General features: G+C 36.5%; 2 protein-coding genes across 2 annotated transcripts; one reads left to right on the top strand and one right to left on the bottom strand.

Annotated features, from left to right (window-relative positions):
- The first annotated feature begins 3445 nt into the window (after positions 1-3445).
- LOC135212290 (glutamate receptor ionotropic, delta-2-like) lies at positions 3446-7469 on the top strand. The gene is made up of 6 exons (XM_064245718.1): positions 3446-3585; positions 3935-4080; positions 4835-4933; positions 5635-5801; positions 6338-6467; positions 7302-7469. Exons 1-6 carry the CDS (start codon positions 3483-3485, stop codon positions 7404-7406), a joined length of 750 nt encoding a protein of 249 aa, XP_064101788.1. The 5' UTR covers positions 3446-3482; the 3' UTR covers positions 7407-7469.
- Positions 7470-8445: 976 nt separating this feature from the next.
- LOC135211825 (uncharacterized) lies at positions 8446-12143 on the bottom strand. Its single transcript, XM_064245035.1, has 5 exons — positions 12007-12143; positions 10857-11166; positions 9854-10009; positions 9274-9416; positions 8446-8790 (listed from the first exon to the last, which is right to left on the bottom strand). Exons 1-5 carry the CDS (start codon positions 12141-12143, stop codon positions 8712-8714), a joined length of 825 nt encoding a protein of 274 aa, XP_064101105.1. The 3' UTR covers positions 8446-8711.
- Between the last annotated feature and the right edge of the window lie 1137 nt (positions 12144-13280).

Here is a 13280-nt window from a genome sequence, read left to right as displayed (position 1 = left end):
AATCAAGGGATCAAATGGAAGACATTCGTAAACTGGAAAAGCAATTATCTGAAAGTACACAAGTCACTATTTTGGCCAAGGTACCTGGAGGAAGGTTCAATGTCTTTTTCTCCCGTGTTGAAGTGATGGGAGTGTGCAGTAAGTATTTGATGTTATGTTTGAGGAGGAGGAGGAGGAGGAGGAGGAGGAGGAAGGAGGAGGAGGAGGAGGTAGGAGGAGGAGGAGGGAGGAGGGATGGTAGGAGGAGGATGAGTGTAGTAGGAGGAGGAGGAGGAATGGAGACAAGAAATGGTTCTAAACATAGAAAAGGCAAGAATTAACGTAACCATAAAAGAAATCAACAAAACTTAATGTAACGAAAACCTAAGGAATCGTAACTTTGAGATTCATTCACTAAGAAGAGCAATTACGACACGAAATATTCACTTGGAAACCAAATAAATGATTCTTGTAGAAAGAGAAGTACAAACAATCTAAATATATTGACGGTTCTTGAAGTGTTCCAGAGAACCTCAGTCTGGTGCCTGAAATCTTTCGCTTTGTAAATGCAATTGGAAATGTGTATATTAAGGAATAGAAAAATAAAGAGAGCTTTTAAAAACAAATGTCTTCAAATCAAAACCAAACCGTGCTGAGGACTTTATACTTTGAAATAAGTATTACACGTCCAATGGAAGGCTCCTGAGAATGGTTCAAAGAATTAAGGAAAGACATTGCAATACTTTTAAAAAGTTACACAGCCAGTTCTGTAACCCAGTTGTCAATAGCTTCTGAAATAGCCAATTCTGAAACCCGTCTGTAGTTTCTGAAACAATCAATTCTGTAACCCAGTTGCCTGTAGCTTCTGAAACAGCCAATTCTATAACCCAATTGTCTGTAGCTTCTGGAATAGCCAGTTCCATAACCCAATTGTCTGTAGCTTCTGGAACACCAATTCTGAACCCAATTGTCTGTAGCTTCTGGAACACCAATTCTGTAACCCAATTGTCAGTAGCTTTCTGGAACACTTATCATAACAATGAAATTTAGTTCTCAGTACGTGACCTGGAAAACCTTGCCTTCCAGCTTCGACAACAGGGGCAGATGGGACTTATCAGACGCCACCAGGCGACGTGACCTCATCCGGCTAGTGACCTCAGGCGAGAATAACCTTTACCTGGACATGACCGGAAGGCGGCTTCGCGTGGCAGCGACAGAGTTCCTGGCCATTTTTGTTTTTGGGGGGGGCTTAGGTACGATTTTCGGCAACGGGACGGCCATTAATCCCACAGGGATTAAATCCCGGATTCTCAAGGCCCTAGCTCGGGCGCTGAATTTCACGTGAGTGTTTTTGGAAATTGGTTAGACTTTAGTTTAGATGAATATAGAGAGGAATCACTTGGAGTGGTATTTTTTGGGATAATCAAAATTCGTCGTGGTTTTATGTGACTGTGCCATTTTGAATTTCGTGATTATGTGCGTAAGATTATGTGTGCAATGTCCTACAAATTGAAGATATTTTAATAATGTAATTCATTTTATCTGAGGAATGTTTTTACTCAAAAGCCATCGGTTGAAGATGTTATTTTTATCGAGTTTCTTGTTGTTGTGGTTTTACTCTAGAGCTGATTTCATAATATATAATATCATATAGATATATGTAATATATATATATATATATTATATATATATGTATGTATATATATATATCTATATATATGTATATTGTATTATTATATATATTATTATATATATATTATATATATAATATAAATATATATATATATATATATATATATATATATATATATATACCAACCGAAATTTTAATTTTATAGTGAATAAGGTCCATTCAACAAACAAAAACCAAAATAAATCTATAAAAAAAAATTTAAAAATTTAGGATTGATTATATTTTGCTAAAATATTGAGACAGAGAGGATAATTTACTGTTTTAGTTTATATGAAAAGTAAAATTCATTTTTTCATTACCATAATATTTGCATAGCAAATGACCACATAAATCAGAATTGTCTCTATGACATACTATGACGTATGTATCATAAGTTTAACTAGGTTTATTCATATTTTAAAGAAATTTGACACATTTATCTTTTATTAAACAGTTACGAACTGATCGTGCCAGAGGACCGGAAATGGGGTAATCCACAACCCGACGGTTCAGTCACCGGAATGATCGGTTTGGTGGCCAGGCGAGAGGCGAACTTCGCTTTCACTGTCATTACTGGTAATCTCACTGTCATTATTGTTAACGTCACAGTCATTACTTGTAATGTAATCTCACCTGCATCGCTTCACCTGTCCTGGTAATTGGAGGTCAGTCAGGTGTCTCGAATTTCCCAAGGTCAAGGAAGGTCACCACCTTCTCGAGACTAAGTGCTTGGACCACTTGTCCTGAGACGCCACTTTTCTGTATCGTTTGAGGATCAAATTTCGACAATGAAGCTCTCACTGGTTGCTTTACGAGCAAGAGCCCGTGTTGGCATAAAGCCTGCTTAATCATAAACAGCAGCAAAATAAATACAAATAAATTAGTGTACTTTTGGCATTCTGCGTATGACTTACCTTTATAGTACCATATGCCAAGTAAAGTGGTTAAGGTATAATTTTATCAGTATTTACCACTGTTATGGACACATGAAAATCATATAGATCTAATTTTTAATATTTACAAAAGTAAATGCTGTAATAAGAGCGCAAATCTGATAGAAATTCATTAGCAAAAGACCTTAAAATTTTGCTTCCAGAGTCTGAGACAAAAATATGAATATTTTCTCTCCTGGTACATTTGCCAAAAATCAGGTACTAGACCAATATAACAAGAGTCAATATTATTATTATTATTATTAATTCCTTTCCAGACCTCCGAGCCACCGTAGTAGACTACACTCTTCCTTTCTTCAGGGAGCCATTGGCTGTCTTCAGCAGAGCTTCGAAGGAGAGGAACAGGGCATTGGCTGTCCTTTCCCCCTTCACAATGGAGGTAAATTTAACCCTAGACTTATAACTTCACCTCTCTAATCCCTGTAAGCCATTTCTGCCAAAGGTTAAAGTCTTAGTCAAAACTTCTAACCTCCCATTTCTGCAAAATAGCAAAGAGAAGGAGCCCATTTAGGTGAAATGGTTTCAGTCATAACTGCTATCGTGCAGATTGGTGAATAAGGTTAGGCCTAGAGCTTGATACAGTTTGTATTACTCTATCAGGTAGGGATTACTTTAATTACAGCAACCCTGGCCATTGGTCCTGTTCTGTACATTCACTCAAATCTGATATCCAAGTACAGCAAAGTAAGCGGAGATTGGACTCTTGATATAGGCCTAAACATTAATACAGTTTATTTTATCCTTTCAGGTCTGGATTTCTGTGGTTACAGCATCTCCTGGCCATTGGGTCCTCGATTCTGTATACTACTCAGTCCCTTCTGATATCCAAGTACAGCAAAGAAGGCGGAGGCTGGAGTCTAGAGAGTTACTCGTTCAACATGTTCCGAAATCTAGTTTCACAAGGCAACCTGCTGCTGACGAAGGACTGGCCTCAACGCCTGCTGTTCTTCTCTTGGTACCTCTTCTGTCTTGTGGTGTCAGGTGAATATACTTTAGCACTTCTAACTGTTGTAAGATCAGGTAAATAGAACTTTCTTTGATTTTAAGATAAGAAAAATTAAGAATACTTCTTGTTGTGAAGGACCTGTTGCTCGTCTACTGTATTATGTGAATAGGCCTATATAGCTTCCTTCTTTCTTTTCCAAAAAATGTTTATAAATACTTTTGCTATAGCTCCTAGGTCATGAACCATTTTGAAAAAAACACTTTTTTGTTCATATAGGAGGTTTTTAAGCTGAAATATAGCCAATAATAACTAATTTAGACCCGAAAAATAACTCTGGAATTTTGCTAAACGAACGTTGCCTCAACTTTATGGTCTCGCTTCCAGCTCTGTATTCTGGAACACTTACGGCAGTCCTGGCCATTCCAGCTTACGAAAAGCCCATAGACTTTCTAGAAGACCTTCCTAGGGCCGTCAAGGAAGGCTATACCCTAGGTGTCATGGAGGACTCCAGTAACGAACTTCTTTTCAGGGTAAGTCAAAGTTGTACCGGAAAAATTCGTACTGAATTAGATGTTTTTATGGCCTGTATAAAGCTGTGTGCGAGCATATATGGACTCTCTCTCTCTCTCTCTCTCTCTCTCTCTCTCTCTCTCTCTCTCTCTCGTTACCCAGCTGCTATTGTAGCATTAATGCTTTGTTTACCAATGCGACAAGATGCTATGCATTGGATGATAATCGTTTCTTTGCTAGATATTTAACTTTCTTGTCTATTGTAATCTAACCATTTAGTTGTAGTATCATTCCAATTTTTGCGACAGAAAATCATATTCAAAAAGAACATTCATCAATTATATTTAAAAAGATATATATGTACACACACTTCCCGCCAAGTTCTGTTCTACCGAGAGTCGAGAATAATTATTATTTTAGCAGCCCGGTAGCTGCTGCCATCTAGTGACAAAAAAGAGAATTGTAATAACGAAACAAAACAGAATATCTGGTTTTGGTTGTCACCTGAAGGATCTACGGGAAAGAATACAACAATATATATTGATATGTCAATATATTTACTCGTACTGTATGAATAATGTTTGCGTCTATTTAGAAATACGTCGATATTTAGGCCTCATAATGCAAATGTATATTGAGCAATTGGTGGTAGGCCTATAGATCATACTTATCACAGCAGGACGAATGAGGTACTAACTGTTGTCCAGGTTTCTCCATGAACCACACACTCTAGGAGAAATATGTAGGCCTATATGCTGATCTTTCTTTTTACAGGAAGCTGACAGTGGTATCTACAAACAGACCTGGGACTTATTTAACCACAAGGATCGATCGCAAAGCTTTGTAAATAGTCCTGCCACTGGGATAGAGAGGGTAAGGCGAATTTATAGGCCTATAAGCGCTGAGTGCCTATAATTAATTTCGTATGGCTGTTTGCTGTATTAGAGTCCAATGTAGTTTTTTTTATATTTACTAGGAATGTCTACACTGCGAATAACGCTGGTACAGATAATTCGGGTATATATTTTAGCAATAGACTTAAATTTTAACCTCAGTCATGATCGCCTTATATTTGTATATGGTTTATATATCAACTGATAGGCCTACTGTAAAAAAAAAAAACTCTCCCCTTACCATGCAGGCTACAGTTTAGCAGAAACAGTAATACAGTTACAGTTGCAAGTATGATTAACTGTACTATCTGACTGAGCTGCTTTATAGACCTACTTATAGACCTACTGATAGGCCTACTGAAAAGAAGCTTTCCCATTACGATGTAGGTTGTAGTTTAGCAGAATTAATAATGCACTTACAGTTGCAGATACGGTCAACACTACCGTTTGGCTGGTAGGCCTACAGAAAAGCTTTCCCATTACAGTGTAGGCTACAGATTAGCAGAAATAACAATGCAGTTACAGTTGCAGATGTAAACCGTACTGTCTGACTGATAAGCCTACAGAAAACAAGCTTTCCCATTACAATGTAGGCTGCAGTTTAGCGGAAACAGTGATACAGTTACAGTTACAGACACGGTTAACTGCACACCATCTGACTGACACAAACGATTTTGACAGGTGCTGTCAAGGAAATTCGTCTACATAGGCCCAACGACCTACACACAGAGCTTAGCGGCTAAGCTCGGAAGCCATAAGTTCCACTTCGGACGAAGCTCCTTCTACCAACAGAATATCGTGATTATCTGCGTCCCTGGAGTGCCTTACAGAGAAGTCTTTAACGAACTGTAAGTTACAAAGATTTATGTATTTCTCGACTTTAATCTTTGGAGAGAGAGAGAGAGAGAGAGAGAGAGAGAGAGAGAGATTTAAAGGAAATATTAGGATACTTTGATAATTAACGAAGTGAGAGAGAGTGAATTTCAAGGAAATAGAAGCATGCTTTGATAATTAGAGAGAGAGAGGAGAGAGAGAGAGAGAGAGAGAGAGAGAGAGAGAGAGATTTCAAGGCGACATAAATGTACTCGCTATGATTGAAGTATAGATTACCAAAAGGTACAGGGCAATTCTATAATTGACAGTCGGAGGTGTATATGTGTTGATTAAAACAAAAATATTCATTTTTCACATTAACCAAAACGTTATTAAAAAGCTCAATGATATATAAAAGATGGAATATCATAAATAAGGTTTCCTGCCTACAAAACCTTAGACCTATACCAGCTGTTCATTACATAAAACTTAATGAAATGATAATTCTTATTGTTATTTACAACTCTTAGTCCTTCGTATTTTAGCTGACAATTATCTTCTGTATTTAAAGTTTACTCAGAATGGTAGAAGGAGGCTTGGTGGAGAAATGGAAAGACGATGAGATATTCTCTACTTCGAGGAAAGACTCGGTTAAGGAAGAGTCTTCGAAAATATCAGCCATCACTCTGACCCATCTTCAAGTAAGGTTTGAATCACAGATGAAACTTTGCTTGAAAAATTAAAAGTTGTTTATTTTGGAATTCTGAAGTGATTTGAAGTTGCCAATTGCGCTCTATAGTTTCAGACGAAGTTTTGAGGTATTCTAAAGTTTTCTGTTGCAGTTATAGACCTATTATTTCACATTTTAAGTTTTTAATTGAAGTTTTATACCTGTCTTAAATCAGAAGTTTTTAATGGGAGTTAAATAATTTTTATTTAGATCTAAAGTTGTGTATTGTAGTTCTATACTTATTTTGTTGGGGTGGGATCAAGACATTGGAGATGGACATATTAAAATTGAATTGAAATTGTACGCCCGTACAGATATATATATATATATATATATATATATATATATATATATATATATATATATATATATATATATATATATACCTATATATATATATATATATATATATATATATATATATATATCTATAGTAGATTCACATCAACCGTGCATCTTATGTCTAGACCAGTCCCTTACGACGCTCCTGATTGGCTGTTGATAAGCCAATCACAGGGCTGGAAACTCTCAGTCTCGTTCGAGAGTTCACATAGGCAGGATGTATGTTCCACCTTTCCTGAGGGATACTTTTGAAAGACGTATCTCTCAGGAGAGGTGGAACGTAGAACCTACCCATGTGAACTCTCGATAGAGAGTGAGAGTTTCCAGCCCTGTGACTGGCTTATCAACAGCCAATCAGGAGCGTCGTGAGGGACTGGCCTAAACATCAAATGCACGGTTGATGTGAATCTACTATAGTATGTATATAATACCATAGACCTAAATAATTAACTGCCCTTTCAAGGGCGCTTTCTTCATCATCGCCGTTGGCTCCCTGATGTCTACTGTGGTCCTACTGGCAGAGAATCTAATGAACTACTGTGAGCACACCACCAACAATACACCGTAGCCAACGAGATACGATACTACGAGAACTGCGTAACCTTACCGTTGTAAACAAAAGACAGTCGTAGCCTACGAACCTCATAGTAATGTTTTCACTTTTTTTTTTTTGTGAAATAAAGTTGTTTGGAGAATAATTGTTTGATTTTACCCAGATAAACGATGCTAAATGAGACGCTAAACAATTGACTACAAGATCAGTTCAAGTTCATTGGTTGTTGAACCGTTAGACCTAGTGGAGGTATACTTCAAGTTTTTGAATTAAATCCGACTCATCTTTGACAATGATTTTGAATTTTCCAATACATTTCTGCTTGTTCTTGAAAATTCTTTCAAATGTTCCAATTTAAAGTTTTTTATTTTCCAAAATTCACTTTGGCTTTCTTACCAAAATTATAAATAGCGCATCCAGGTAGATTGTCCACTATACTCTGTTTTTTTTCCATCTGTCCATCCGCCTGTGGTGGTTGCGCATGGTAACACTGCGTCCCGGGCTTTAAATAGTTACGCTATGTGTAACTTTTAGGTAAACAAAAGGATATCTGGGTGTATATTTCCAACGGAAAAGTGTCTTAATAATTTACTGTATGCGAATTACACCGTTAATACTCGAAATAGAGTATTATTTAAAGCACGGGACGCAGTGTTACCATGCGCGACCACCACAGGCGGATGGACAGATGGAAAAAACAGAGTATAGTGATTCATAGGCCTATGCATAGGCGTCACTAGCAATGGAATATGATTTACCAATACATTGGATAGAAAGTTAGTTCTAACCTTCAATACCTGTGTAGATAGAACCCAAAACTATGGTAAGTTTAGATAATAAGAAAACTACTAATGCTTAATATCTGTATTTTCCATAAACTCTGTAAAGACTCTGTAACGTATATAATTAAAGACTTTGTGAAAATAGGAATATCCCACGGCGCAGTCTGTTTGAATTATATATATATATATATATATATATATATATATATATATATATATATTCAAGAACGTCAATAAAAATATAGAAATAAAGCAAATAACTGCTCCGCCAACCTAAAGGCTGCTGCAGAATGTTGGAACGAACCGAACGCCGTCTTTTGTTCTCACTCCACTCTTTAAGATCTTCTAATGAACCCTAAACAAACTCGATAACCATAGGGGTAGACATTTCCCAAGCACTTCAGAATTATTTATATAATTCCTCGGGTGGCTTGTGAGGACACCTGGCCTCGACGATGAAGGACAAAAGCGAAAGCAAGCACCCGAAGGCCAAGATGATGAATGCCCCTTGCAGGTGGTCGATGCCCAACAAGGGTAATCACGCCGTCGGCGGGGACGTATTCGTCGTCGATGTTTTCCGGCTGAATGAGGCCTTCTTTGAGGTCACGCTGCTTGAACTGATTGCAAATAAAAAAAATATATTAATTAATTAATAAATTCAAAAACAATAATTAATATAAATACGAATAAAAATGAAGGCGTTGTTTTTTCTTGATTGCTAGAGGTAAAGTCTACACTGGAAAGTCAGCTTTATCTATCCTGCTATATATATATATGTGTAATATATATATATATATATATATATATATATATATATATATATATATATATATATATGTGTGTGTGTGTGTATATATAGTACACACACACATATACATATATATATATATATATATATATATATATATATATATATATATATATATATATATATACATATCACCGTATAAATCATAGTCTTCCTAATTTGCAAGAAGCTCAACTCCTAATTAAACCTTTGAGAAACGAATTAAAATCGAGATTAAATTTTCGTTGAATTCTCTCTCTCTCTCTCTCTCTCTCTCTCTCTCTCTCTCTCTCTCTCTCTCTCTCTCTCTCACCTCCTGATAAAGCCTGATGTTCTCCAGGTACCACCTCCTGAGTATACCCGCTTCCAGCAGTCTTCCAGGACTTCGCTGAACCTGTCCCTCAGAGGGGAGTAGATCTGGAATGCCGTGGCGACGCTGAATGGGGCGAAGCATTCCTGGAATGGAAATGATAACACTGGATATATAGTTTATATATGCATATATATAATGTATATATATATGGTATATATATATATACAATCATTATATATATATATATATATATATATATATATATAATATATATATATATAAATACGTATACAAACACACACACACACCACACATATATATATATATATATATATATATATATATATATATATATATATATATATATATATATATTTATATTTATATACATACATATATACATATATATATATATATATATATATATATATATATATATATATATATGTGTGTGTGTGTGTGTGTGTGTGTGTACATACATACATACATTACATACACCCATCATTTTTATACCTTCGATCTTCCGTCATTTAAAGATTCTAAAACTACATTCATAATAGAGACTACCAACGGGGTCTACCTTGACGAGCCTGGCCCTGGGGCGTCCCTTGGCCGTAGCCAGCTGGTCGCGGGCGAATTCCAGGTACCCACGCCCATTAATCATGACGCCCTTGCCTGACAACACCTGCTTCCGGATTTCGGGAAACGCCATGATGTAACATCGGTCCGCCAGGGCCTGCAGAAAATATTTTTTTTATTAAATACTACTCTAAGGAAATATTTTCTATCAAATTTTATTCCAAGGAAATATCTTTATTAAAAATATTACTCTAAGGAAATATCCTTATCATATTTTACTCTAAGGAAATATCTTTTATTAAATTCTCCAAGGAAATATCTTTATCAAATTTGACTCTTAGGAAATATTTTCATTAAATACTTTAGGGAAGTATTTTCATTAAATACTGTAAAAGGAGCATTTTCCGTAAATACTCTAGGGAAATATTTTTTTATTAAGTACTCCAAGAAAATATCTCTATCAAATTTGACTCCAAGGAAATATCTTCTTTAAATACTACTCTAAGGAAATATTTGCATAAATACTTTAAGAGAAGCATTTTCATTAAATACTGTAAAATACTCCCAGGAAATATCTTCATTAAATTCTACACAAAGAAAATATCGTCACAAAATACTCTAAGGAAATATTTCCATTAAATATTTTCATTAAATACCTTATGGGAGTAATTTGATCAAATAAGGAAATATTTAAATTATATACTCAGAGGAAGTATTTTAATTAAATAGTCTTGGGAAATAATCTCAATAAAAACTCAAAGGAAATATTTTAACTACGTACTCTACGGAAATTCGCTCTCATTAAATACTAGAAAAAAAATACTATCATCAAATGCTACAAGGAAATATCTTCATAAAATACTCTAGGTAATATTTTTATTATAAAATGTTCCCGTAGCCTAGAGAACTCACTCAATGTCACACATCTTAAGAAAAAAAAAAAAAAACACTGAGCCGTCAACACCCACCCAAAACTCAAGTCACAAAAGGCTTCAGCAACCCACCCTGTGGTAACTGTTCTCAGAGTTGGCCAGCACGGACTTGGGGAACGGGCCGAGGGCGTAGAGATCCAACTTCGACTCGTACAGCTCCTTGAAGGTCTCGACCCCCGGGGGCTGCCTCGTGATCGTCAAAAAGGCCGTCAGATTGGAGCCGTAGACAGTCGTGATGATGAAGACGTAGAACAGCAGAAACAGGATGAAGATCTTGTTGCTAGGGCGCGAGGGCATGGTCACCAGCCCTTGCTTGACGAGGAGGCCGAAGGAGTTGAGGGTGGTGACGAAGGGCGAGAGGTAGCTGGTGTGTTCTGGGCCGCTGTTTTACAAGAGTGGGTGCAGTAGGTTAGGAATTGAAGGTGTTCCAATAATATTTCATTTGTTGATTCTTTTATTTATTTATTATTTTTGGGGGGTATTTTTTGGCTTGCTGTCCATGAATGACTTCTTGTAAATTAATATAATAATAATAATAATAATATAATAATAATAATAATGAATAATATAATAAGAAGAAGAAGAAGAAGAAGAAGAAGAAGAAGAAGTAAGTGAAAAATTTATAAGTATTAAGACCTGAAAATAAGAAATAAGAAGGATATGGGATATTGCCAGTGAAATTGTACCCATAATCATAGGGACACGATCCCAAGATCCCCTGAAAGGAACCTAGAAAAATTAGAGGCTGAAGTGCCCAGGGACTCAGCAAAGATGTTAGCTCCTGGAAACAGTGCAGCACTTAGTAAGAAAAGTCATGGACTCCTAAGAGGCAGGATGTAACCGGACCCCACACTATAAAAACCACCAGTCGAATAGGATGACTGTGATAGACCTCAAAAAAAGAAAAGATTAATTAAATAAATATCCCAATAATAATAATAATAATAATAAATAATAATATATAATAATAATAGAGGGGATCTTTGTTCTCTGTGTATCTGGCTCCATCCATTGTCTAATCTTTTCTACCCATTCCGTCGTCTCTGTTACTTGGTCGGTGTTTCTTCGTGTGTCGTTGTTTGATACCTCAATATCCCTGTCGTTTTCTGTGGCATCGTCTCTCAGTTCGTCTTCGTGTAATTCGTTGTCGGTGTGACATTTCCCTTTCCAGTTCTTCTCTTCCTGTTGGGGAGAGCCTGTTCTTTTTCTTTATGTTCCTTACTTGGTCTGCCAGCCTCTGCTCTGTTGACCAACCTTCCTTCTGTAATTTCTTTCTCCTCCGTTCGGGTTCTTCTTTGATGTAGCATCTCCATGTATCCCTATTTTTTCTTCATTAAGCATAGAGGACTGCGTCAACATCGAGAACAGGAGCACTGGGGCAATATCTGAAAACCAGTGAAGACGATTGGCTAAAGAGTGCATGGGAAGTAGGACTAATAAAAGTAAGTGACGAAGACCCAGAAAGTAAATTACAGGAGACAGGAGAATGACAGAACAGGAAACAGAGGACTGGCAAACACAACAAACCAATGCACGGGCAATACATGGAGACAGACTAAAGAACTAGCAGCGTGACACATGGCAATGGCTACAGAGGGAGAGCTAAAGAAGGAAACTGAAGGAATGATAAAACAGCGCACAAGATCAGCCCTAAGAACCAAATATATTCAAAAAAACGATAGACGGAAATAACATCTCTCCCCCCAATATGTTGAAGTGCAATACGCAAAAAATGAAACCATAAACCCACATAGCAAGCGAATGCCCGGCACTTGCACAGAACCAGTACAAAAAGAGGCATGATTCAGTGGCAAAAGCCCTCCACTGGAGCCTGTGCAAGAAACATCAGCTACCTTGCAGTAATAAGTGGTTCGAGCACCAACCTGAGGGAGTGATAGAAAACGATCAGGCAAAGATCTTCTGGGATCTATGGGTATCAGAACGGATAGGGTGATACGTGCAAATAGATCAGACATGACGTTGATTGACAAAGTCAAGAAGAAAGTATCACTCATTGATGTCGCAATACCATGGGACACCAGAGTTGAAGAGAAAGAGAGGGAAAAAATGGATAAAGTATCAAGGACCTGAAATAGAAATAAGAAGGATATGGGATATGCCAGTGGAAATCGTACCCATAATCATAGGAGCACTAGGCACGATCCCAAGATCCTGAAAAAGAATCTAAAAAACTAGAGGCTGAAGTAGCTCCAGGACTCATGCAGAAGAGTGTGATCCTAGAAAAGGCGCACATAGTAAGAAAAGTGATGGACTCCTAAGGAGGCAGGATGCAACCGGAACCCCACACTATAAATACCACCAGTCGAATTAGAGGACTGTGATAGAGCAAAAAATAAATAAATAAATAAATAATAATAATAATAATAATAATAATAATAATAATAATAATAATAATAATAATAACAATTTTTCAATGATCCTCGGTAATAATAAAAAAAATTTCTAAATAACTTATAAGTGGAAGATTATGGGCAT

The sequence above is a fragment of the Macrobrachium nipponense genome, chromosome 40 (genome assembly GCF_015104395.2).
Source record: "Macrobrachium nipponense isolate FS-2020 chromosome 40, ASM1510439v2, whole genome shotgun sequence".
Taxonomy (NCBI): domain Eukaryota; kingdom Metazoa; phylum Arthropoda; class Malacostraca; order Decapoda; family Palaemonidae; genus Macrobrachium; species Macrobrachium nipponense.
Note: the sequence above shows the minus strand (reverse complement) of the source record. Positions and strands in the feature narration are given on the sequence as shown.